The sequence below is a fragment of the Bombus pyrosoma genome, linkage group LG3 (assembly GCF_014825855.1).
Source record: "Bombus pyrosoma isolate SC7728 linkage group LG3, ASM1482585v1, whole genome shotgun sequence".
Taxonomy (NCBI): Eukaryota; Metazoa; Arthropoda; class Insecta; order Hymenoptera; family Apidae; genus Bombus; species Bombus pyrosoma.
Window position 1 is genome coordinate 441,111 of NC_057772.1, and position 27,786 is coordinate 468,896.

The following is a 27,786-nucleotide window of genomic DNA, read 5'->3' on the forward strand; positions in this document are numbered from 1 at the left end:
AATATGTTTTCGAATGAATTTTGAATACTCGGTTATTTTTAAATAGATCTTCATTTTCCGTAAAACAAGCGATTTCCAATAATGGTAAATTATCAAACTGAAATATGTAATTACAATTGAATTAGTCATTGATATACCTAGCTGTAGAAATTATAGATTTGTTAAATAGAATCTAGTTAGGTAATGATCTATTGAATTTGGCGCGCTTTTGTTCGAGTTAGTTCGGTAAAATTCGGAATGATGGCGCAGCGAGGGGAATGGATAGACAGGTCGTGTTCGAGGAATATTGGAACGGAACCATTCAGTACGTCGCGGAAGAATGCGTAGCCATTGTTGGTGCTGCGATCATTAGTTTCTAGATCCGAGATCGTCATGGGCACGGAAAGCCATCCGATTGTACGAGACTTGAGGAAACTGTCGGTGGAGCTCGGTACGAGGCACTGATACGATATTAGTGCGAGAGATTAACGTCCTTATTCGTAAGTGTGCGGAACTAGTTGGTCGGGCCGCGTCCGCGTTCGTCGCGTATGCGAACCGAGCGCTCGCGCTCGCACGAGTGAGAGTGAGTGAGTGATACGGTGGGGCACACTCGGCGACGGCCATAACACCGACCAACCAAACTAGTAAGCAGGGAGAAAGCGTAGTGCGACCCAGTGTCCAAGACGTAGTGCTAGTGTTTTTCGATAGGATTCCTATGAAAAGTGGACTTCCATTGATCAGGTAAGTGATTACAAATGATTTTCAAGTTTCTGGGTCCGTTGATGATAAGTATAGCGTTTGGTGTGTGTCGTGGTGGTGCGTAAGTGGCGGCTGTAGCGGCGGGCCCTTGAGAGCTTTCTTTCCCGAGCGGCCATACCGCCATGTTGAAACCTACGGCAAATCGAGTGTGAGTGAGCGAAAAGGCGGCCCGGTTATTCCGCGCGCGCCACAATTCTCCACTGTGAAAAACATTATGATTTCTGTGCCAGTCGAGCGCTCGGCTAGATTCTCACACGGCGGCTTGCTCGTGTTTGTTGTGCGTCGGCTGGGTGCATCGGCTGGGCGCGGGTCTGCTACCCTTCCCCTCGTCATCCTCTCCTACTTGTCCTCCTCCTCTTTCTACTCCCGCATCTACCGCGTTTATTTCTCTACCGCCGTCTCTTGCTCGTCTCGCTCGTATCGCTCGTATCGCTCGTATCAAGGATCTCACCTTTCTCCTTTCTTACTATAACAACTTCTAACCACCAAGCACCTGTTCGACCCACGAATTCTTCACTTATCTCTGCCCTTGATACGAATACCAATAGTAGAACGTCTTCGCGGCATGGATTGTTCTGGCAATGCTCCTCTTCACCATTGCAGAAGCTCTTGCTTCCCATCAGAGAGATCTTATGGTCGTTCACAACATCGTTTTTTCCTATGTATTATCAATTTTCTATTTTAATAGTCAGCTCACTTTCTATACCAGTGTACCAGTTATTTGTGCTACTTTTATCAAACTTTCCATTTTGGCTTATACTGGTTTCGAACAATAGGGTATGCACCTTGATTCTTGTATACATTTGCAGATATCATTGTGTGTCAAAAGTATTATGTTTTGGACACGCTGTTTCTGATCAATTTATTCTTTATCTTATACTTTTAGCATTTGTATATATTATTTACGTACATCTTCTTGATTTTGAATTTTCCTAACTTTGTTGTACCAAATTGTTCTTTTGTCTTTAACTTGACGCTTTAGATTCCTTATATAAAGAAGTATAATATTGGAAGGTTGCAATTGTCTATCCATGTATGTATCTATAATGAGATATATACGAACAAATTTACAGTACGATTTAATTATATATTAAAATCAAGATTAATTGTATAGTATGTTATTTACATTAGAATAATAATAAGAATAGTAATAATAATAATAATAAAAGAATGATAATATAGCGTTATAAAGAAAGGCTGAAAAGATTATAGTCTAGCTATATTTATGTTTTTTATGATTATTGCAAAGAGATACAATTCTTTTTCACATACACACAAAGAACACCTTTCATAAGTATCTGGATGTTAATAAGCGTTATTTAATTTGATACATGCATTCTGTCTTAATGTTTCACAAATTGTAGTTTTCAGTTATAAAAGTTTCATAAACAACTTCATTGACAGGAAAGGTTTAACAGAGCAATTTGAACGTATTTTGGTACGGTAGCTGATAAATATTGCTAGTTTATGTTTAGTAAAATGGAAAAAATATATGTCGAGCATGTATCTTATACATTCGGTTTTGCATGATATGTTAAATAATTTATAGTGATGTGTATATATACATATATATACACATATAACTTGAAAATATATCAATGTTTAACTTGCTCTAAAGCGATAAAACAATTTGGGGTTGTTACAATACGGGGTCCTGTTGTTATGTTATCCAGATGTTGCTAATGTCGCAAGTCTTGGCTGGAGGTACGGAGTCTCACATCAGTGTACAGGGCTGACATTCAAAGTACTACCGTTTGGTAGGCTTGAGTAGTGTTATGCCTCCACGGCACCAATCTCCCTGGTTGCAGCGCAATCATCTTGGCAAGCAATTAGTGAGCTACCATGCTCGATTCAGAATATATCCTTGCCATCTCGATTGTTGATGAAGCCTCATAGCGTCAAGCATCAACGTAAGGCAGTTACCTGCTGCATAACATTTATGTACCATATATGTCGGAAAGGTAGGTGAAGCTCATTACCGTGGACTAGATGAGCCTTATATTATAAAATACACCTAGTTATTTCATGAAATGTGAAGTTTGATTGTATCAGTTGGAGTTTAACAACTCTCGTGTAACGAATCCTGCAATTTCGAGAGACGGCAATAAACGTGGTTACTGATCTATGAAAAGCATTGAGAAATGTGGTATTTTGTGACTTTATGTTACAATGATAAAGTAAAATAGGTTATATATACAAGTGAATTTTAAAGATCAAGATATTGTAAGCCCGCAATGCGATGTAAAATTTGATACTGAATGTTTTAATGTTCCTTTTCTTTAATGTTTGTTTTTGTAATTTATTTACGCACTTGTATTTTTTTGTTGCAGAAGCGAAGCCAAGATGCAGCAGGTGGACACTATCTCGCAAAATAATTCGGTAAGCTATAGATTAATTTTCATGAAATATTAATTTAAAATGCAGCTTGCTTATTAATCTACTAATGCTATATATAAAAGCTGTATTCAGTACATATATTTCCTTTGTGTGTCCCTAATGTAGTTGACAAAATGTGCTAAACAGCATATAGAGATTCGTCAATTTGTTTTTTATTTTAAAGATTTTGTTTCTTATAGAAGCAGAACAAGTTTTCTTTCATTATATTCTATTATATTAAATATAAATTACATTACTTTTCTTATTTCTTTGTTTAAATGTCTTATATAGCCTTGTGAGTAGTATCTATATAAAATTTCTTTAATTCTTAGTATAGAATTTCTAAATAGGGACACTATTTATATCGAAATTTAAACTAAATATGCTTTTTAAATTAGATATTTAGATTTGTAACTATTAACTATCCTCCCTCCTATTGCTGTAATTTATATCTGCTATCTATTTCTAAACTATTTACATTATCCGGAATAAAAATCAAACTTGTTCAAACTTTACTATTGCATATGTCCTTACTCCTGGTATTATGTTGAGCATAATTTTTTTCTTTACGTAATGAAATTAAGTGCTGTTTGATTGAATGGTATGTATGAATTACAGTTAGATGTGGAGGAGCGAGAAAGGCTGTGTAATATACCGAAGGTGAGATTCCTTGTTGACTATTGTTTCAACTAGGATATGTATGGTTAAAATATAAAATGGCAGCTCCAAATTTGTACCGAGAGCAATTTTTAATCTTGCTTCTATATTTTCATAAAATTATGTACAAGCAAACTAATACTAGATAGACTAAGATATGAAAAAAGAATATAAGATTATTATATATATATATAATATATTATAATATATATTATAACATAATATATTATAATAAATATTATAATATATTATATATATATATATTAATAATATGTGTTTCTTGTGCATTACTTATGAAGCAAGATACTTTTTGCTGATACATTTTAGTTTTATTTGATATTAAATGTTTATAATATACATTTTTTTAAAGCTTGCAAGTCATTTCGTACAAAATACAATTTGGACAAATTCGTGTATACTCTCTATATGTAGAGTATTTTGATAGAAAAAAAAAATTTATGTTTGTTTCATTTCGTTTAATTCAACTTCATTCTACTTTTGTTTCATCTATTTTCCTTCCCTTATTATATTTTAATTGCATGATTGTATGAAATGATTTAGAGTTGCCATTATGTTTCAGTTGGAAATATTTTTGTAACATACATATATTTTTATTACATGTTCAATTAGACTTCTATTAAAAGAAATTCTAAATTGCTTGCCTGTGGTTATGGAATTTAAATATTTAGCAGCCTAATTCGCTCGTTGCATGAATGGGTTTATCTACTTTTATGATGCACGAATCTTATTACTATTCCTAAACTTATATACCATAATGAAATTCTACTAAATAGATCGATCAAATTATTTAACTTTGTTGTGTGTTAAGCAGTTTCTACTGGAACTTTGAGGGACTATCTTATTAAAAACAATAACCTCTATTCTTATCTATTAAGATAAAGGTTTTATAAAAATAAAAGTAATAGAATACCAAAGCATGATCTATATAGCAATATTATTTGCAATTTTAATTACTAAATGTTGATTTTATATGAAAAAGAAGTAGTGGTCTAATTTGTGCTTGGCAGGAGAATTTTATTTTTATTCATGGATTTAATATTACATAACAACAGTAGTTATAGAGCTAACTAATGAAATAAAGTAACATCGACATAAAACACATATGTATAATGTGGATAATGCAGACAAGTGCACCTGGTAAGACGACGACTACACCAGCAACTCCTGCAAAGGAGCCGCCACCACGTGATGAACCACCCGTGGAACCTGTGAATGGTGTAGTCCAACCACCTGTTGTGCCTCCACCTAATCGTCCAGGGCGTGTTACCAATCAGCTGCAATTTCTTCAGAAAGGTGTACTGAAGCCAGTATGGAAGCATCAATTTGCGTGGCCTTTCCAGCAACCAGTAGATGCGAAAAAGCTCAATCTGCCAGTATGTGGATTTTATATTTATTTTTTAGTGTTTATTTCATTACCTAAATATTAAGAATGTTAGAAAAATATTACCTTAAATATTACCTTAAACATTAATTTAACATTATAAATATCCAATAGAATTTCATTAATTACTTGCAAATCAGTTAAATATTTGTAAATTTAATAGGATTACCACAAAATTATAAAGCAGCCAATGGATTTGGGCACAATCAAAAAACGATTAGAGAATACGTATTATTGGAGCGGGAAAGAATGCATTCAAGACTTCAATACAATGTTCACCAATTGTTATGTTTACAACAAACCTGGAGAAGATGTTGTGGTTATGGCACAAGCTCTCGAAAAATTATTTCTCACAAAGGTAGTTACACTTATATAACATTTTATATATATATGTATGTTATACGTATATTATGCATAATACTATGTATATTATAATTGTACATATATGATAATTTAAAATAAATATCAACGAAATTAGGTTGCACAAATGCCAAAAGAGGAGGTGGAACTCGAACCCCCGGTTCCGAAAGGACCCAAGGGCAAAAAAGCTGGCAGAGTTGGAGCACCAGTAGGTGGTGTGGCAGGGGCTGCAGGAGGCACAGGTCGAGGTCGACCTTCCTCTGGTGCAGCTGCAGTTACTTCCAGTGTACCAAATAGCCTAACGCCTTCAGCTACATCAGCTGGGACAACAGGTGTAATTCCTATGCCTCCTCTTGGCACCCAAGCACCTGCATCTGTACCTGGGAGCACTAATACAACTACTATTGCTCCTCCATCAACCATGGGAGTTACTCCCATGGCTACACATAACTCTCTGCCTCAACAAGTGGTCCCTCCAACTAGCGGTTACCATGCACAACCAGCAATGGATCCACAAGCAGCTTCTGCTGTGCCTCCTCCTCCACAAGTTCCCACTGCACCTACGGTAATGCCTCCATCTCAACCAGCAAAACTTAAAAAGGGAGTGAAGAGAAAGGCTGATACCACGACTCCTACTGCAAATTCTTTTGAACCTCTATATAAACTGGATCCTAAAAATGCCAAAATACCCACAAGGCGAGAGTCTGGCCGGCAAATAAAGAAGGTAAAAGTTATATCTTGTTTATTTAATAAGGTATTCAGGCAACTAAGTATTTTCTAAAATGCCAAAGCGGTTTATGTGTATGTTTTCATACAATCTTCATATTGAACGTACAACCTATTCATCATTTAATCACACGTACCTAGAAAAATTATTTGATCAAAAAATTGTTGGCAGTATAAAGCTTATCTATTAGAAATAAAATTTAAATTTCTCTGTCTCGCTTTGCGTACAACGGTAAAATTCTAGCAGAAAAAAGTTTATCATTTCTGTAATGTAACCTCGTAATATGGATACGTAAATTTTTAATAATCGTCTGAATAAGCTAAAATATCGTATATATTCAACTATTTTTATTCCTTGCATGCTGTAATCATATCATCCATTAATACATTAACAAAGAGTTCGTAACACGGCTGTTTCAGCCAACGAGGCAAGCGGAAGACGGCTTAGTGCCATTCCACCAGGCCAACATGCCTCTGATCGGGGCAATGGCCCAACAGGTACATTTATTACTACTCCTTCATGGTCCTTCCTTTCATTTGTGTTGTCTTGTCATTTCATTTTAGATACATGTATACATATATATGGGAAAAAAAAAAAAAAAAAAAAGAATAGAAATAGTATACAAATTTTTCGTCTTATTTTAATATTTCATATTTTTTTTATATATAAACTTTTTGTTTATATATTTTGTTAATTTCTCAATTTAGGTTACAGTGTAAATTGAAAATGTTTTCATGAGTTGATACCTTTTTTCTTCTCTTTTCTTCTCTTTCTTTCTTTTTTTTTTCTTTTTTTTTTTTTACAATTTATGGTGTTTGATAATGTAATTTCTTAATTTTTTCATAATTGTATTTATTATGTTAAATATTATTTTGCAGCCTCAGCATACTACCGGAAAGTCGAAAGAAAAGCTTTCAGAAGCTTTGAAATCTTGTAACGAGATTTTGAAAGAATTATTCTCGAAGAAACATTCGGTAATTTATTATGAGTCTTATATTTGAATAGAAAGAACATTAAGCCTATCGTTCAGCCTATAATTTGCATTCTAATTGTGTACAGGGATATGCATGGCCATTTTACAAACCAGTTGATGCAGAACTCTTGGGCCTCCACGATTATCATGATATTATCAAGAAACCAATGGATCTTGGTACTGTAAAGGTTAATGTTTTTTAAACTATCTAGATTAGATTTTGTATTGTATCCTTTTAAAAATCTGTGTTTTTAACTGATACAATCGCTCTTTCACAGACAAAAATGGATAATCGTGAATATAAGACAGCACAAGAGTTCGCTAGTGATGTGAGACTCATATTCACTAATTGTTATAAATACAATCCTCCTGACCATGACGTTGTTGCAATGGCTAGGAAACTTCAAGATGTCTTTGAAATGAGGTTCGTTTTTACAAATGTCTATGCTAAAATTTATTTATTTTTCCTATCTTACTTAACGAAATGATGCGTTTAATGAATTAGGTATGCGAAAATTCCGGATGAACCAATGGGAAGTATGGTTGGCATGAAAGGTAGCAGTAGTAGTGCTAGCAGTTCCGGATCTGAAAGTTCTTCTGAGAGTGATGATTCAGATGAAGAACGTACTCAAAAATTAGTTGCTTTACAGCAAGAGGTATTTTTTAATCTTTTATATTGATATAATTTTTTTTTATATATGTAGTACAAAAAAATGAATTTGATTTACAGCTGAAAGCTATGCAAGAACAAATGAGGAAATTAGTGGAAGAAAGTGGTAAGAAGAAAAGTAAAAAAAAGAAACCGGATAAGACAAAGTCAAGGCCAATGAGCAATAAAAGTAGTAGCCTAGTTGCCAGTCATACTGGTGCCATGAAAGAACTAATGAAACCAAGTGGTGGAATCCCAAGTGTCTCTGATAGTGTTGGTGCTAGTATAGCCAGTGTTGCAATGGGAGCGGGTGATTTAAAAATGCCTGGTGGTATGGGTGGTGATCTTCATCATCCTGCAATAGCGGTAGGACCTAATAAAACTCATGCAACAGGAAGCATGAGTCATCATCTGCCAACGGCGGCAAATGCTAAGCCAAAGGGAAAAGGAAGAGGGCCTGGGAAAGCTGCAACAGCAAATACTGCGAATAAGAGGCCAAAAGCAAATAGCAGATCAGCTGGAACTAAGAAGAAAAACGCTAGTAGTCAACCGCCACCTATTACATTCGACTCAGAAGATGAAGATAATGCTAAGCCAATGTCTTATGACGAGAAAAGGCAACTTAGTTTGGATATTAATAAATTACCTGGTAAGTAATAATAGTTAATGAACAGTTAATAATATAAATATGAAAGTTCGTTTTAAATGTAAGAAAATTTTGCTCAGAATACATTGTCAATTTTTTTTATTACAGGAGATAAATTAGGACGTGTTGTGCATATAATACAATCTCGGGAGCCTTCATTAAGGGATTCCAATCCAGATGAAATTGAGATTGATTTTGAAACACTGAAACCATCCACACTGAGGGAATTAGAAAGCTATGTCGCTTCGTGTCTTAGAAAAAAGCCACGTAAGATTTATTTTAGGTTCTGCAACAGTTTTATAAATTAGATTCGTTATATGGTTTTCTATTCTTTTTTATTATTTTAAAACAACTAGAGCTTTTTTTATAGTTATTAAAATATAAAAATATATTTGAATAAGTAATATAGTTCAAAGATATAATGAAATAAATGTTACTAGGTCTAATTCTTAATAATACTGCACTAGTAATATTTACTGTTGATAGAGATATAATATCTCTTAAAATTTACTATTTCAGGATTATTAAGTAATTATTATAATTTATTTGAATATACTCATTATTTTGACATAGCTTTTAAAGAGAAGCTTCGTCTAATAAATAATACATGCTTATCTATATACATTTTTAATGTATTCGACATTTTCGTATTCTTCATAGATAAAAAAGTCAGTGGTAAATCTAAGGACGAACAAATGGCAGAGAAAAAACAGGAGCTAGAGAAAAGATTACAAGATGTTACAGGGCAATTAGGCAATGTTAAGAAAACAGCTAAAAAAGGTTGGTACTTTGACTATAACGTAGGCCTGTATTTCTATTTTCTTTTCTTTGTTCTTTTTTCTTTTTTTTTTTTTTTTTTTATAAGATGTAAATGAATATTATAGCATAAAGTGATTACAAATATCTAAATTTATTCTCAAATTTGTTTAACAGAGGACAGTAGTAAATCAGTCGATGTAGTTGGAACTGGAGGAGCCAGTGGGCCTTCGCGATTGTCAGCATCGAGCAGTAGTAGCAGTGATAGTGATTCCAGCAGTAGTTCTCTTTCTTCGAGCTCCAGTGATTCGAGCGACAGTGAAGCAGGTTAGATATAAACCTCATGTAACTGTTGCTATTATTAGACCCTTACTTGGGAACAATAAACTACTTAAAAATAAGTAGTTTTCATGAAAATATGAACTAATTTTTCTGTGAGATTTAAAATTATGGAGTTATTTGCGACTGTTTATTTAAAAAAATGAATATTTTCAGTCAAAAATTTTCATAACATTTATTATCTAGTAACTTATTCTGTAGAGCACAGGTTTCTATTCACGTTTATGCTCATAAATATTATAAAGACAATATGCTTATAAACCTCTAGCAAGCACTTAATGTTCAATATTTTCATTTTCTTTAATATTTCACTTTTTCGTCATATCACGACAGATTAGTTACAAACTGTACATTTCTATTTATACTTTCTATTTATAGTATCCCTATATACTTCTATATTATTTGATTTGTCAAGTATATTTGTTTAAACTAACTATAAAAAAGCTTATTACTTTAAATGAAATATGAAAATCATAGACGTGAATCTCTCCTAGTTATTTCAAATAAGGTTATTCGCCATTTCATGTGGGTACTTGCTATATATTAATAAAAGGTATAGATATATGTATGAAGATTTTATATATATATATATATATATATATATATATATATATATATATATATAAAAAATCATTACTTTGTTTTACTTTGATGTTATTTCTATCGCATAAAGAGAATGTTACTGTTTATGCATGATTTATTTTGTTTCGGTTATTGTAAAATTGCTTTTATTTTATTTATTTACTATTTTTTCTAATATCAATAATTTCCAATAAATATTATAATAATTACCCAAGCTCCTAAAAAGGATTTGCATGCGACATAATACATTTATAATTCATATATTGTATTTTTATGAATAGATTATTAATTAAAAGATGCTATGTTAATAATAATATAGTGTTAATTGAATGTATTAATCATCAGTTTTCAAAAAAAAAAAAAAAAAAAAAAAAAAAAAAAAAAAAAAAAAAAAAAAAAAAAAAAAAGAAGAAGAAGAGTAAAAGAAAAGAATCTTTAAAGAATATATACCAGATTTGTGTCTTCTTACACAAGAAAATGACAATAGCATTTAATACCCCATGATTTGGTGATGACCTAATATTTAGAAAAGATAACTTGAACTCTGTGCCTAACTAATTTTGTATTGGCAACCAAACAGTCGAATATACTAGTGCAACATTATTGATGCAATATACGCAATTGCGACGTTGGAAAGTAAATATAAAAAGATTTTTTAAGTGAGGGCTCAACTGCACAAACGCATCGCAAATATCTTCTTAAGCTGCTAAATCTTGCTTATTAATTGTATTTATTAGGACGGCGTTATTCGTATAGCTTAAGTGCTGCGTTATATTAATGCAAGTACGAATATGGTGTCAAGTTTCTATCGCGAAAATATACTTATTGTCATTATGAAATTGATATTGGATAAATACATAATCATAGATTTATTTACATTTGCGTATAATTTTTTAAATAAACGTACCTTTGGAAGTGTTTTTGAACATCAAATTTGAAACTTGACGCAATCAAAGAATTTTTATTTAATTTACTAGACAATATGCAATGGTAAGAAAAAAAGGTGAGCTAGTGGAGTGCAGACTGTGTTTAGAGGATACCATATGCCATGCCAGCTTGTTTCACAAATTGTATTATTGATTAAAGATGATTACTTATATTTTCTCTTGCCCTGTCGGTGTTGACGATACATTCTGTTGCTCGAAAGTCAAGTATAGTTTGCTGTTCAAGGTCACTGAATTTTTCACTGCAGTCTCATGTTAAAGTGTGTAAGGACACGTGCGTTTCAAAACTGATCAGACATTTGGAATAGTAAGGTTGTGCAGTTAGAGCGTAAGAAAGTTGCATAAAGTGTATATAAAGAACATACTAAACTATAGCAGGGACTGTAGTGTCAAATGTTAGTACCTTGGAGTATACATTGTAGCTTCTCCTGACAACTACATTGCCCTACGTAACCCAAGCAACATCATGCAATATATTAACTCTTGCAAATTTAATATTTATTTACATTAATTGATAAGCAGAGCATTACTCGTATCACTGTGTTTTTTAAATCATTAAGTTTGTTTCCTCACATTGATTCATTCATGTCGTATCATTTCTCAGAAGATAGTACAATGATATTTAAGGAGCGTCATTATTACATTAAGTGTAAATATGCACTTATTACCTGAGTGACGTGAGAACTGTGTTTAGGCTTCTGAACACTATATTTGTTTCCACAGTTTAGACTGTGGACTTAATAGTCAATATTTAATAAAAACAAATTAGGCAGTAATATTATGATACACACGGGAGACAAATGCAGACAATGTGTATTGGTGGCTGGATTTGCAAATCCATATTCTAAGGTTATTATAATCCACAGCTTTCGCGTCAAATACTGATTTTGATTAGATACACTCTCGTGTTAATTGTCTCCGCAAACAATTTCAGAGTTCACATATTTCCTAAGAAACTCTTACCTAATGTTACCTCATATAATGATTTCCATTTCTCAATTAGTTTGATTTTGATAAAGCCAAAGAAGCGGTGCTTCCTTTAAAAAGTCAATTACTAAGATTTATCACCTCATAAATACGCTTTGGTATAATAGTACACTATATTATTTAGATGAAATGGTGAAATTAAGCTAAAATCTTAATTCTTCCTTTAACTACATTGATTCGGGTAAAAGATAGTTACAAAACAAATGTAAAGTGTGCGGAGAAAGTAATATGTGATACAATCAATAATTTTCATTTATTTTTTATGAGATTAATGACTTTGAGCATACAAGGTTTATGTTGACATATCAGAGAACGGCAAGGGGAGTGTACAAACTAATAACACAGACAGATAAAAAGATAGATACATTGTTTCTAATGAATAGAGGGAACTGAAGACAATTATAGAGGAATTAGGAACGAGAGCAGGTGGAAGAAGTGGTCTACAATACAAACAAGGCATCCTAGCCTCCAAACACATTGTTTGCACTCCGCTAAGCTTTGCTAATCGTCGTTTCATTGTTCTATTTACCACTAGTTCTTCATTGATAGCCATTGTCAGTTTCTCATATTTAAAGTTACTTGAACTACAGTTTAGTACAGTTTCGTTTAACTAAATCAATATCAATATCACTATGTCGGATAATAATTATTAATTATGTAGATTGGTGTGGTTTTACATACCTTGCTATATAAAAGGATACTTATCCTTATCAAAAGTAAATTTGGTTTTGTCTCGGTGATATATTTCTTGAGTATACATAATTACATGCAACCGGTTCATAGTATTCGTGTTATAAACATGTCTCAGATAACATTAATTTTAGCCCGTCCTATTAAAACGTTTTTAGAAAACATTTTATACAAGTTCGAATGAAATTAATTTTAGTGATATTTTGTTTTTATACTTCTATGTATAAATATCTGCTCCGTGATAGCGTTTTTGTTGAAATATCATGTAAAAAAGAACATTAGTTCTTATATATAGTATAAAGTATATACGTGAGAAGTTATGGACGTAACTGATATAAGATTTGAAGGTGCATTCGAGAAAGCACTTCACGCTTCAAAATGTTACATAACATGAACATTAAAAAAAGAAAAGTGATCAAATTTGCACTCAGTACAATTTAATGTTATCATTAATCGTACAGTCAGCAGCGTACTTACTGTTCCAGCAAAAGAACGAAGTTGGAAGAAATTAATTGCTACTAATTTCGTGAAAAGAAACTGTAATTGGTCAGCAAACTATCCGTTGATTTCTAAAAAAAATTATACGCATTAAAATAGATACAAAACGTTGTTGAAAATAGTCCTGCTATTTATGTTTCTCGAAATACTGAAAGTAAATAGAAAGATTCCAAATAATTAGTTAGACTATGTGAGATCAAATTAATGGCGTGTGCTGAATTAGATAGAAACTATGCATCTACTACAATACAATCACCACATTAGCTTGTAACACGAGATATAGGGCATTTTATAATAATATTGATATTGCCTTCCGAAATTTTTTGTAGCATTTATTCCACATAAAAGCACGCGTCAACATTCTTTCGCATCTTTAGACTGGAACGTCATTCTTCCTTCGAGATCGTTATACGCAAAAGCAGATTCAACGAACTTGCTGTTTTATTGAGGTTCGAGATATCCTTTTTATTTGAAATCACTAATTATTCTGTAGCTGTCAACAATCACACGTGCGTTTCATCTGTTTTGTGCGTATTACGTGTTGAATATCAACAGTAACACGAGCATACGCGTTTTGTACATAGTGAAAACTAATATATCATAAAATATTAATAATAGTTGTAAGTTAAAAGAAAAAGAGGCGACAGAGAGGAAACTTTTTTAAATGCATATACAAAGATAGTAGACGAGTGAAGTAAAAAGGATAAAAAAAAATATTGACTCTTCGAGATCGTACAGAGTCGGGGTTGGCTCATTTGGTGGTCCAGTTAACTATATTATATAAATTAAGATATGCTGGAACTTCTACTCGATGTTTCTTCGCTCTTCGTTATTTCCTCTTACAATTGTTTTGTCTTGTATTTGTACATTCTGTGAATTATAGTTTACTATTATCGACCATTCCATAGATGAATATGATTTATCTACGAGCATGAATCAGATTAAATATAGTGTTAGAATTGCTGCTTGTAACTGATAATCGTACAAACATCGAGCAGGAGCATTTTGCCACCGATCTCAATATTGTGCTAACTGCGACTTGAAATTACATTTGAAACTGCTTGTATGAGTGTGACACTCCTGTATCATTCATGTTTAAGTTGAGTCCATATTGTACTATTTACGTCACTTTTATTTGCATTAATTTTATTACACTGCATTAATTATATTATATTACAAATACAATACACTGTATGAGTACTGAGGAAAGGAAAAAGCAAACAAAGGCAGTTTGATGGCTTTTGTAGTCAACACTTTGTAATCATCATTTTCGTCACTGTCATGATTATTATATTGTAACGATCATTATTATTATTATTATTATTATTATTATTATATTATATTATATTTTATTATTATTATTATTATTATTATTATTATTATTATTATTATTATTATTATTATTATTATTATTATTATTATTATTATTATTATTATTATTATTATTATTATTATTATTATTCTCGTGGGAACTGCGTGCTCTCGCATACATATATATGACGTTATATATATATATATGTGTATGTGGCAATTTCGCTGCACGTGAGCGTGAACGTATGTGCGCGCGCGTGGTATGTATGTATGTATTTATGATGTGTATACATATATATATATATGTATATATATAAATATATATATGCACACGCAATTATTCATAAATGAATTGAATACAACTAACTTTATGTAGAATGAGAAAAAGAAGAATTGTTCAACGCATTAAAATTTTTTAATATAAAGAGATCATTAAGATGAAAGTGTCCACACAAAGTCATACAATTGAGATATTTAAATTAACATTGTTGTACACAGTGATACAATTATAATATAAGCATATGAATAAAATCTATTAGAAAATATATGCTCAAAGTCTTTTGATTTTGTTTCTAATATATATAATATTTAGTTGGCATTCTCCGAGAGAATTCTTTTAAACTCTGAGAACAAGCATTCATGATTGGTATCCTCTGCACACTGCATTTCACTATGTCTTCATCAATCTGTCTCTTGTAACGAGAAAACGGTTGATTGCACGTATTCGCCATTAGATGCACATTACATTCAATTGCAGGAAACTCCTCCAATCGTCCTCCAAGAAAGAAAACAAAGAAGAGTACACCAAGTACAGGACCACCTTCGACAACGACTACGGTTACATCGGTAAGAGTTATCTTGTAGGAACAAGCAGGTCACAATGTTTCCATTGATTAATTGTTAACTTGTTCCATGTCCTCTTTCTTTCTTTATTGTCACAACCGAATACTATAATCAAAGTATATTTATAATCACATTAATTATGTTTCTTACATTGATAATTACATTCATGTTTCATATAGCGTACTTAGTTTAGTCATGCATATATGTATTTTTTATAAATGATATTATATTTGTCTTCTATATCTGAATCTTCCTGACATACATAGCAAAACATTTTTTCTTTTGTGCATGATATATTAAATGATAGTACACTCTTTAGGCACCTACATTGAATCATACCGGAGGTCTTTTAATGAACAGTCAACCTCCAACAAATTCTACGGGACCAATAACAAAGCCAGCTGTAACACAATCTAGCAACGTTTCTTCAGAACAAGGTGTGTGCAAACTATTTGAATTATTTAAGTGAATTAAATTAATGTTAATGTTCAAAACGGGAAATACTCGTATAGATGATCAAGTGATTGTATTTACAGACAAGACAATTTTTAAGGAGGTTTTACACTTTAACATGTATACATTACTAAACAACGTTCGACAAAATATTTTATCACAACTTATATCATTGTGGCGTATAGAAATATGCAAAACTATCAAAAGCACGTCGCACTCTCACGAAGACATATCAAATTTTGTATCCTATGTCTGTAATTATATGTTATATTAATTTCACATTTACAATAATTTTATTAGGTGGCAATAGTCAACAGTCTGTGGCAGTAGCAACTGTTACAACTGGTCAAGGAATGGCTGTAGCAGGTCACGCATCCATGCCAGCGCAACCACCGCGATCCACGGCTATGGTTACGACTGCTCCTGTAAAAAAACCTACACCGCCACCAGCAACTACATCTAATCCACCAACTCCACCACCGAGTGTTACACCTACAAATACGAATTCTATAGTAGCTTCACCGGTTGTGCCTCAGCCACCACAGCCACCGACATCCGTCAGTTCCTTCTCAAACGCGAACACACCTGTACCCACAGACGGGGCAACTTTAACTCAACAGTCAGATCTTTTGCAACCATACAATACTTTAGGTATATGTTTTATTGTACTACATACAGCAGCACTATACCCGCTTAATTGCAACGATGTTTAACCGATTGATCGATTGAATATTTCACTATAGAACTATTTACTTAGTATATTAAGCAAGCATCCTCTGTATGTTGCTTACACTCAATACTTTTCACTTTAATTCCAAACTTATTTAGAGGTGAACAAGCCATACAAATATAACATCTATCCAAATAGTTGCAGAGATCAGTCGCAATTAAACGGGCATTGTCGTAATTAATAAGATTTATGTTTTGTTTTGTTTTATTTTTATAATATAAAACCTACGTCAATATGTTCTTATAAAATTTTCTTTTTGTATATAGCTCCTGTGCCTACTACGCAAACGTCGTTGGAACAAACGATGTCATTAAAAAAAAAGCCGCACATACCAATGATTCAAACACCGCATACAACAAATAATAATACAAATTTAAATTTACTGCCTGATGTAAAAACGCCAGTGAATATGATGCCTGCAAGTATGGCATCTAATTTAAATTTGGGAAATATTACCATGGCAAATCTTAATATGAATTTGTCACAAGGATTGGCCACGCATATGTCAATGCACAATCAACTAGAGAGTATGATAAATACAACATCACCATTGACCAATATACAAAATTCCCATAATGCTACAATGCCGCAACAGCATTCCAATGGATTTTCCAATATTAAGCGTGAGAATTCTCCGCCCAATATGTTGAATAATAATGGTATACCTGGTCTTAATATGGGGATGAATATGGGTGGAATGGGTTCTATTTTTGATCCTATGCCCATCGTTTCTATGCCAATGCAAATATCTCAAATGCCAATCAAGAAAGAAGAAAAATCGATATCAGTTTCTCAGTCACAAATGCCACAAAAATCTATGGATGGTATGTATTATAATTAATTTAGGTTCAAAGCATGCATTACAAAGCATATCTATGTTACACCGCAGCAAGTTTCAATCTTTATGTTTAAATTTAATTCATTATACTTATACATATCATTCGATCGCTTTTATTTTCTAATTGTTTCTCACATTTTCTATTTGATACTAAAATAGTGTGCGTGCGTGCGCACGTGTGTATTTTAATAATATTTAGTAATATTTATCAATACAAAATATTCCTACTTTTTTATATTTTAAATAATGCTTTTTCATTTTTCTTCTTACATGGCGAACCTAGTATTTTCTGGCGTTGTAAAGCAAATGCATCAGCTTTGTTTAATGTATACTGTTCACATTCTAGACTGCTATATTAACTGCTTACTAATCGAATATATAATGCTATTGCTCTAGCCGGAGCTCTTTTTGCAGAAATGAGTACAGGAATGCCACCAATGGGAAATCATTCGAGTTCGCAGCTCATGCCTGAGAAAAAGATGACACCACCTGATTCGAAAAATCCTGTGTCGAATTTTGCCTCAGCTTTTAAAAACAAGGTAGAGTGTAACCAATCGTTCAATTACGTATTTTTCTTTCTTTCCTATATTATTCCTATCTAATCTTCTTCCTCTGTTAATCTTATGCAGACTGTAGAACAAAATGTGAAAAATGCTTCATCGTGGTCATCTTTAGCACAAGCATCGAGTCCCCAATCTGCGGCAGGAAGTAGTATGAAAAGTGCTGCACAGGATTCATTCCAAGCATTCAAAAAGCAAGCGAAGGAGAAACAAGATAGGGTTAGTATGAATGATATCTATTTTGCGAATAATACAATAATTTTATTTGAACATAATGTATATGTGGTTACTTAATACAATATTTTCTTATTTCTTCCGTTTTATCTAGATAAGATACATACACTTGCGATATATGTTGCAACGAATACTAATTTTGTTTTATAGCAAAGAGCTCTATTGGAACAACAAGAAATGCGTAGACAACAGAAAGAACAAGCAGAACGAGAGCGCTTACGGCAAGAGAGCGAAAGAAGAAGAGAACGGGAAGAAGAAGACGCATTAGACAAAGTTAGGAAAACTGTTGGTGATCAACAAGGAAACGTCATGACTGCTACATCAAGGGCAGAAGAGGTCAAAGCTATTGTCGATACTGATAGTAGTAGTCCAAGTCATTCATCCAATCAAGACAAGGCTGCAGCTGAAAGAGAACGTCAAAGACTACGAGAGCAAGAACGACGACGGCGCGAGGCGGTAAGTTTCACTGTAATTTTTTATCTGCGCGGATATTTCATATCTCGTCGGTGAATCGCCTTTAAAGTATTACCTATTATAAATATATAACAAGATTCAAACATACGGCGTTAGTAGACAGAAACAATATCATTAAAATCAAGGTAGAAAATATTTAACATGTTCACGCCAGCGAGTACGACCGGTGGCTCACGCTCGAGTCTCCCATCAGGAGGCGTGCATCACCGGTGGCTCACACTTGAATGTTCCGTCAGACGGTGCGTACCACCAAAAATGTAGTTCTTCGTTTCATAACCAGAAAATATTGCCGTATAGTTGAAAATTTAAATAATAGAAATTAAAATTTAATTAATAATAGTATGCGGCCCTCAAATAATAATCCATACGAGCGCCGCCCCGCAGCGAGAAACACAAGTAGCAGCAGCGCCGGCGTGAACGTGTGAAAGATAAGAAGTGTTGAATGGTTTTATAGAAAGAATTAGTCGCGAGTCGATTTTCTATCGTCTACAATTGTTGTAGACAAGTTTGCCATGAATGGGTATATTTATTATTTCAGATGGCTGGGCAGATTGACATGAACATGCAAAGTGATTTGATGGCTGCGTTTGAGGAATCATTATAATGTTATTTGCTGCTCATTGTAAATCCACTAAAACCGGGCAGGACTTGGATGAATGTGTGACGCTGGACGATATTGAAGAAACGTATTAATATATACGTCAGTCAATAACAAATAATGATAAATAAATAAATAAATAAATAAATAATAATGAAATAATAATAAACTGAATAAGAGATCGGTGTAACAATAAAAGAATACAATGGTGGTGCGAGTTGGGACATTCCAACGGAAAACGCTAATTTCATTGTTCGCGAGTGAATTGGACTATGAAGAGACACTGTTTAAAACTTGTGTTTAATCGACGGACACCTAAGTGTGACCTACTGTAATTAGATAAATACTTACACAATACTTTAAAAATATTACACCGACTATTGTGTTACATTTTTCCGGTTTTCATAAGTTTGTACTTTATGTAAATTTGAAAACAAAACAAAAAAATATTATACAAAAGATAAGTGAATGAAAGAAAGCGTATGAGAGAGAGGGAGAGACAGAGAAAGAGAGAGTATATATTACGTGCGATCAACGAATGGATGAGTATGAGAGCATGGGGGGGGGGGGAGAGTAAAAGTTGTGTGTATATTTAGTTAAGTTTTATATTTTTCCACATTCAGTCGTATCGATAGTTGGTAGGATTACATAGATAGTGTTTTTGCCAATAATACATATAATTATTAGCAATTACTAATAATTTCATTGCATATTTCTTTCTGGATTATGAATATATACTATTTGTAATCACGAAATAGATAGGCTTGTTAAGTCAATAATATAGAAAAAAAATATACCTAATGCGGACATATACATTGATGAATTTAATCGTATTGATCGTTACGATAGTCCAATCTATATCGATTTCAATTGACTTGGAAATCAGAGAGGGCCAATCGATTGATTTGGAGAAAAAAGAAAGATGGGGAAAGAAATATTTGTAAACTCACCTTAGAAAAAAGTCGTCAATTATTACGAATAATGGTAAGGTGATTATAGAATGATGTAGTATCAATCCTACCAACCATTAGATCAGATTCCATATATGTACCTAATCCTCGGTATACTCTAGGATCACAGAAACAGAAAGTGTAGCACGGTACCGACTCGTGACTGAAACATTATCTAAAAAAGAATTACGGGTTTTTTCCTTTGTTTTTTTATTTTTTTTTTTTTTTCTTTTGACAAAAATGAACTGTCTGTGTGAAAGGATTTATTAGAAAGAGGGTTAGAAGTAAATTATTAAGATGCAAGGGGTATTTTTTTTCAAGGGGTCATGATTAAAGTTTTACTGAAGGAACTCGGCGTTTTGTATGTTGTACATGATCTGCCAGTAATAATGCGTATCCCGAATAGAAACATTCAATCGGCAAAAAAAGTACAAAAAAGGATATCTAATTGAAAAATCAATTACTGATTGAAGTTCGAATTTATTGCGAACTGCTATTATTCTACTACTATTACAAAGATTTTTAAAGAAGTATTTCAATTTGTAGAAGTTACGATAATAATGGCGACAGTAGTACACAAATAATACGTAATAACAATAGTTATTATGTGAGATATATTATTATTATTATTATTATTATTATTATTATTATTATTATTAATAATCATCATCATCGTCATTAATATTAATTATTATTATTATTAATATTATTATTAAATTATTTCATTAAAAGGAATTTTATTTTTTTAAGAGCCTTTTCAAACCTGCAATGTTTTTCTCTTTATTGTAGCGTGACAAATGAGTTTTATTTGGAGTTAAAGAAACGCTACCTTCGCATAAGCTGTTTGTGGTAAAACATGGTCGATTTTATTTTTATCTTAATTCGGAAGAGTTTATTGTTCACAAATACATGTTCCTTTTTACGTGATACTAGAACAAATATTTTGCAACTGCAAACAATGCGAAGATCTTTTATGATATTCAGAGAAGGACGTATACGCGATTTGGTACATACTTTGATACACGAACGTTACAACATCATCAACAGAATGAGCTCGTTTTGCGCTCAAGTAATCGTTGCTTTCGCTTTATATCAAGGCGTACACGATATCGATGATAGATCACCAATGCGTAGCGTTTAATTTTATTTATTCGGCGTTCCTTTTAACACGATTTATCATGGTATCGTCAAATTCAGCTTTCGAACAACCTGATGGAGTTTAGCGTCGTCGTTAGAAAAGGAGTGTTTATTTTAAAAATCGGTCGTGCCATTTTAAAGACAAATTTTTAGAGAAAAATTTCTCGAAGGGCACGACCGATGAGACAAAAAGAGTTGATGACTAGCGTTTAAATTGCTATGTACCTCGCCGAAAGATGATCGTAGTTAGCGACAATACAGCGTATACAAATAATTTATTATTACACACGCGTTTAGACCTGATTTCTTGAGCGTTTTTTCTAAACGATCGCAACTGGTCTTCATGTGGAAGAACGTGTCCGGATGACGAACAGGAAAGTGTAGGAGGCGTATCAATGCTAAAGATCACGAAGGATACACGATCATTAGTATTCACATTTGTAAAGTAACGTTAATTGTATGTGTGCGTGTGTATGATTTGTTTAGTTACGTATAAATTGCGATCAGCCGAGAGAAACGTAAATTCTAAGTGCAAGTGCATCGATGCACCGACTGGAAAAACGTAATGATTGAACCGTAATGTCGTAAATGATCGTTCGAAGTATTCGTCGGGTATAACGATAAAATTTACTGTGCGATTGTTTCTGGTTGTTTCTGGTCGATTGAAATATCGCGCGAGGAAACAGGATCGCAGGGAAACGGTTCGAAACATGATTGACGCAATAAAATGGAAATGAAAAATTTCTGATCATGTTCGCACCTTACATTTGTAATGCTGTTTTCGTTGCTATGTGCATCGAAGATGGACGGATCGGAGAAACATGCCGATTGCGATATAATAAGTATCCATCTATGGAATGACTCTTTATTCTCATGTGTTGTGTGTGCTTTCATATCAGTACGATCACACGTTCGTTGATCGTCAGTACTAATTCTAGCAATACTAAGTAGATTATCTTATATCTTTTTTTTATTTTACATGCCGGAATTGTTTCCGGACGTTTGTTAATCAAAATTCAAGATTTACGATGAAATCTTGGCTCTCGACCTCTAGCAATCTATTTGCAGCGATACTGACGTTCGCGTCTTAGCATGTATAATGATTTAGTCATCCATATGTTGATTGTTGTTGTATGCACTTAACGCGATAGGGCAATTTCTCGCGAGGATGTCAGTAATTGGGAAATAAGGGAAAGCGAGAAATGATCGATGGTGTTTTCTGTTCTTGTAAATTAGAGTGTTCTATCGGTATGAAATGATGTTTCCAGGAGATAATGGAATTGTCCTAGATATATAAATCGAATGAAGTTTAAGCGTAAGCGTAATAAATATGCCGTTTTCGTTCGTAACTTTTATCATTATCGGTATTCGAGCAAGATTTTTCGAGAATGTGTGTATTGGCGTGTATTGGCGTGTATTGGCAAATATAATTGTAAATTCAATATATTTGATATTCGAGTATGATCGTGGTACGCTATAATGCGATGTAATATATGACATAAAATGTTAACAGATATGAAAAAAGAAAACATTCAGATGTCATGTCATGTTAAACATAATCGATTTTTTCTGTCCAGAAATATCATATAACCAGAAACATGATTTTTCATGGAAGAGAAGGTCGTTTGCAATAGTTTAAATACTTTCGTGTACAGTTAGTATATTTATCTTTATCTTCCAGTCAACGCTTTTAACGATATTTTGTATATGTTATTTTTTTATTTGTTTAATCTTTCGTGTCCTGGGTGTAGTTAATAATGAAAAACCGTATCGCGCAGAAATGATGAATTCTTCGCTAAACGATGGAGCAATGAAATCTATGATTTTTATTGTTTTTGCTCGATTATTGTCTATATTGTACCATTAGACTGACCAATCGTAAGTGTCTTCGAATGTTTGGAAGAATTCCTCTGATTATGAAATTGCGTCGCGTTAAAGTAACGAGCTCAATAGTGACACGAATTCTAAAACAAACAAACAAACAAACAAAAAAAAAAAAGATATTAAGAAGAAAGAATTAAAAAGAATTAAGAGCGTGAGTTTGGCAAAGAGAAAGCGAGAAAGAGAGGCAGCTTGAGAGAAAAGATGGGCATAGGAATGAAAGTGAGAATGGAAGAGAGCAAGGAGGAATGTGTGTGCTAGGTATTATGATTGTATAATATATAGTTTATAACTGTAAATATGAGGAGAAATCATTGGCAGCAATTTAAATAGAATACAAATATCTATGTATAAAAAGTAATAAGTACTAATATACACACCTCTATATATGTGATAAGGTTTGTAATATTTAAGGGAGGCCGATAGATTGTATTAACCTACTAGAGATCTCAGTATAAGTTACTAGGTAAAGACGTAATAATTCGTAAGTAACACCAAAATCACTCCGCTGTATCAAAAATATCAAAAAATAATTTTTTATATAAGTTCCCACGGGCGCACATCATCTCCAATAGCACACAAGTTTTAGTAGACTTATTACTGATAGCGAGATATTAAGCTGGTTGTACATAAATAATAATGATGAAATGAAGAATAAATGGCTAAAATAAAAAAATGCTTGATGTTGTTAAGTAAGAGGGATCATTTACTAGGTCAAGTTTGTTTACATACTTGCTTCTACTTCTACAACCATATTTATTCAAAAAGAACCTTATAACTCTCTCCTATATCTGTGTCATTCACGTTAATTTCAAAAGGCAAATAAAAGCAAAATTGCAACTTTATATTGATCTGTCGCATATAATGCGCACTTGTGTATAAATCGTTTGTTTAATACGTTATATATATATATAAAGTATTATATATAAGTTAAGATACTGTTAAACCGTATATTACAATTTGAAATCGTCGATGCTTTGTACAGGAAGAATATTTGACTAAGCTTTGAATCTTTTATTTTGTAGATAACAAACTTGGTAATATAATATCAAGTAATAAATTAAATTGTTGTTTCATTTCAATCTCTATTTGCTTAACAATATCAAATTAAACAATATTGTCTGTTCTCTTATTAATCCCTAAACATAAGAAGAGAGACTTTTATTACATATTTGAATTAATGTTACGAGGCAAGTGTGTGAATACAAAGTTACTGCAGATTATTAATCATAAGCATATACAGAATTACCTTTCTTAGTTTATAATTTTGCATGTTACGTATATACATATATATATATATATATATATGTGTATATATATATTATATATATTATATATATATATATGTATATATATATATAATAATAATATATATATAATATATATGTATATATAATATATATATATATATAAAGATATACATATATAAATACAGAGCGTAAAACAAGCAGAGAGGGTGAGCGAGCGAAACGGATAGAATGAAAGAGTGTTATATAGTCGTCGATAGAAGAGATACTAACTGAAATATTATTGTCTCGTGTTTGACGTTTTCTCTTATGTTGCGAATCTATTAGAATGAATAAGAAATATTGTATATACTAATTAATACAGATAAAACAATGCATATTACACGTTATTATAATCTTTACAAATATACTAATTACCTACGGTTTAATTATTAATAACTAATTGAAAGTAATTGTTGCGATAGTTTTTCATTATTACCTCATCCTCTTAAAATAACTCATGTATAAACATTACAACGGTATAATTAATTAAACTGGAATAAAAAATGTCTTAAGATTGAAACTTGGTGATTGGAAAGTTCATTTCAATACCTCCTAAATGATTTGCCAAAATGAGATTACGCAAAAACTTGTTAAACTCAAGCGCTATGTTCTTTTCACGAAATATTACACATTTTAATGTATTTTACATATCATACTTAAAATCTGGATAATTCTTTTTTTGGAGCGACTACACTTTTTTAACGTGTAAGCTTGTTGCGTGAAAAAATGAAATCACGCCTTCAAGCTCGAGATCCCCTCTTACATTCATTCGGACTAGACTCTCGCTGTATGAATACTCTTTGCTACGTCGGCTATGCGTACATACTGTAAGATCGAAGAGTGATAAGATTAATAAGAGTTTGCTTAAAATTTATTTTGCTAATACCAAATTAGCAAAGTGCAAATTAGAGCACTCGCTGAGCAATACTAACCATTTCACCAACCATTTACGAAACCATTACTTTGTATAATCGCCTACAGAGTTGTTTCACATTTATAAACGTAATCAATCATTTTGTTAGTCGAATAAGCTTAGCTTATCGTGATTTCCAAGTTCCCTGGACTAAAGTATTAGTGATGATGGTATGTATATGTAATGATTCTCAAATATTTACAGATAAATCACATTTTACTTACTTACAAGTTAATAAAACGTTTCTCAACAATGTCAATACATCCTATACCACGTATATCATCGATTTAATTTAAACATTGTATTATTTTGAGCGGGATAAGAAATACCTCGTTATTCTTTAATTTTCTGACATACGATGGATGATACTCCTGGTCAGAATTAACTTCAATTTCTTCTGGTTCCGTCGAACAATTTAATGGATCATCGCTTATTTTATATATTTGTTTTGGGGCTAATGTATCAGAGTTTTCTAAAATACCCGATTCGTAACTAAAAATATACATATATGTATTTAGATTTTAATCTTTTTTCTACACGTTTTAATTGATCGGAATGAAACTACAATAATATGATAATGTCAACTATTCGGAATATGCGATAGATTTGCGCCAAAGCTCCATGATTCTTTTATATTTAATATTTTAATATTTTTTTTATTTACTGAAACAGGTATTCCGTTCTGTTGTGCATACTTTAACAAATCTGATCTTTCTGATAACTTTGTATAAAAGTCTGTAACTAATAAAAAGAAACGATCGCACATAAGACATATAAAGATATATATGAGAGTAACATAAAGTTTATATACAGTACCTGGATGTCGGGATAGAGGTTGTAGTAGCTTTTCCTGTCGCATCATGAACAATTATAAATGCATTTTCAGATTTTGCAATTCTTGTCACAGCTTTGCTAATGCATGGCCGAGCGATTGTTGTGCCTAAAGGGTGTTTATACCTTCGTAAAGTGGTCCACATGCAATAGCCGGCCACACAAACGAAGACAGGAAAACATCTCTGAGATCTTCTATTATGACCTTTCAAGTAATAAAATTGTCTACGATTAAATTGAAAAGTTGGCATAGCAGAAGAGATGGACTTTATATCACTGTAAAGATTAATTATAACGAGTGGCATTATAATTACTTGCAAATATTTCGGCGCATAATTTCGGAGATATATTTGTAGATTAATTAAAATTCTGTTAATACCTTCAAGGCAGCAATTTATTGTAATGCCTTTTTTCTAGCGATATTGAAACCTTTCTCTTGTCCAATACATACTTGCCTACATTCAAATCCTTATTATAGTATTTACTTTCCAAAGAATCATTATTTTCAGTATATTTGCAATATAACTCGATATCATTTTTCTTTCAATGACAATAGCATACACGATGTAACTGAACCATCGCTATATGCCAGACCGACTTTCTTTGTTGATTTAGGTATTTTTCAAAATTCTCAAGATCTCAGGATTCTCGGGATCGAGATTTAAAGGCAATGTGACAAGGTCGATATTTTAATTAAGATGACAGCTGGATTTCATTATATGGACAACTCTGTATCTTGACCCATGCTGAACGATAACCCATGAACGATTATCGTAGTAATACATACTATACAAAGAGTTAACTTGTTCGTGAATTTCAACTGACAACTTGTTTGTTAAAATTTTATCTTTAATTAACGTGGTACGGTATAAGTATAAAAAAAGAAACAAAATTGGATCGAAATGTAGGCCTTTATAAGCAGAACATTTTGTTTAGACTACAATCTACATACACATAGGTATATGTATATATTATATATATCATTATATAATATATTATATATATATATATAGTTATATATATATAATATATATATATATATTATATTATATAATAATCAGTACCGTAAATTTTGTAGTAATCTCTAAGTAATCGCAATAATAACGCACATCGATAATCATTATGATCGTTAACAGACTAACTAACTTCCACCAATCGAAAGTGATATACAATTGCTTTGTATATGCAGCAGAAGTTTCAACATGTATATACTTAACGATATAGTAAAACTTTTACTTTACGAATGAAACAGCTAGAAGTCTTTTATAGTTGGACAGTTTTTAAATTGAAATAAATGCACGCTTTACGATAAACTAATAGCCGCATTTGTACTATCTATAATTTAATACACACGCACACATATATATATATATATATATAATATATATAACATATATATATATATATATATATGCCATTG

The 27,786-nt window shown here is 32.2% G+C and overlaps 2 protein-coding genes across 14 annotated transcripts; one reads left to right on the top strand and one right to left on the bottom strand.

Annotated features, from left to right (window-relative positions):
- The first annotated feature begins 42 nt into the window (after positions 1-42).
- LOC122565714 (bromodomain-containing protein 2-like) lies at positions 43-23,730 on the top strand. 6 transcript variants are annotated; one of them, XM_043721963.1, is made up of 24 exons: positions 43-720; positions 2,412-2,699; positions 3,069-3,117; positions 3,733-3,774; positions 4,917-5,165; positions 5,337-5,531; positions 5,652-6,257; positions 6,680-6,757; positions 7,139-7,234; positions 7,320-7,421; positions 7,512-7,657; positions 7,739-7,889; positions 7,964-8,531; positions 8,637-8,795; positions 9,189-9,308; positions 9,462-9,611; positions 15,393-15,481; positions 15,798-15,915; positions 16,232-16,582; positions 16,928-17,485; positions 17,896-18,038; positions 18,129-18,278; positions 18,444-18,749; positions 19,306-23,730. In XM_043721963.1, exons 2-24 carry the CDS (start codon positions 2,689-2,691, stop codon positions 19,369-19,371), a joined length of 4,503 nt encoding a protein of 1,500 aa, XP_043577898.1. In that variant the 5' UTR covers positions 43-720; positions 2,412-2,688; the 3' UTR covers positions 19,372-23,730. The 6 variants fall into 6 exon arrangements, with proteins under 6 accessions (XP_043577898.1, XP_043577901.1, XP_043577897.1 ...); XM_043721966.1 differs by lacking the exon at positions 3,733-3,774; XM_043721962.1 differs by lacking the exon at positions 2,412-2,699.
- Positions 15,457-27,701, bottom strand: LOC122565741. Of its 8 annotated transcripts, none has more exons than XR_006316263.1 (5): positions 26,352-27,701; positions 25,865-26,027; positions 25,760-25,800; positions 25,555-25,680; positions 25,210-25,447 (listed from the first exon to the last, which is right to left on the bottom strand). XR_006316263.1 is itself a non-coding variant. In XM_043722035.1 (4 exons), the coding sequence occupies exons 1-4, from the start codon at positions 26,669-26,671 to the stop codon at positions 25,655-25,657; spliced, it is 546 nt and encodes a 181-aa protein (XP_043577970.1). In that variant the 5' UTR covers positions 26,672-27,701; the 3' UTR covers positions 25,210-25,654. The 8 variants fall into 8 exon arrangements, 5 of the variants coding, with proteins under 5 accessions (XP_043577971.1, XP_043577969.1, XP_043577972.1 ...); XR_006316264.1 differs by having other exon boundaries at positions 25,432-25,447; positions 25,764-25,800; XM_043722035.1 differs by having other exon boundaries at positions 25,210-25,680; positions 25,764-25,800.
- Positions 27,702-27,786: the final 85 nt, after the last annotated feature.

Coding starts and splice junctions, on each gene's coding strand:
- LOC122565714 (XM_043721962.1), top strand. CDS start 695: ATGAAAAGTGGACTTCCATTGATCAG. Junction 7,890..7,963: donor TAGTTGCTTTACAGCAAGAG/GTATTTTTTAAT, acceptor TTTGATTTACAG/CTGAAAGCTATGCAAGAACA. Junction 15,916..16,231: donor CAACGTTTCTTCAGAACAAG/GTGTGTGCAAAC, acceptor TAATTTTATTAG/GTGGCAATAGTCAACAGTCT.
- LOC122565741 (XM_043722032.1), bottom strand. CDS start 26,671: ATGCCACTCGTTATAATTAATCTTTACAGTGATATAAAGTCCATCTCT. Junction 26,028..26,351: donor ACCTCTATCCCGACATCCAG/GTACTGTATATA, acceptor GTATATTTTTAG/TTACGAATCGGGTATTTTAG. Junction 25,681..25,759: donor AACGTTTTATTAACTTGTAA/GTAAGTAAAATG, acceptor ACTTTAGTCCAG/GGAACTTGGAAATCACGATA.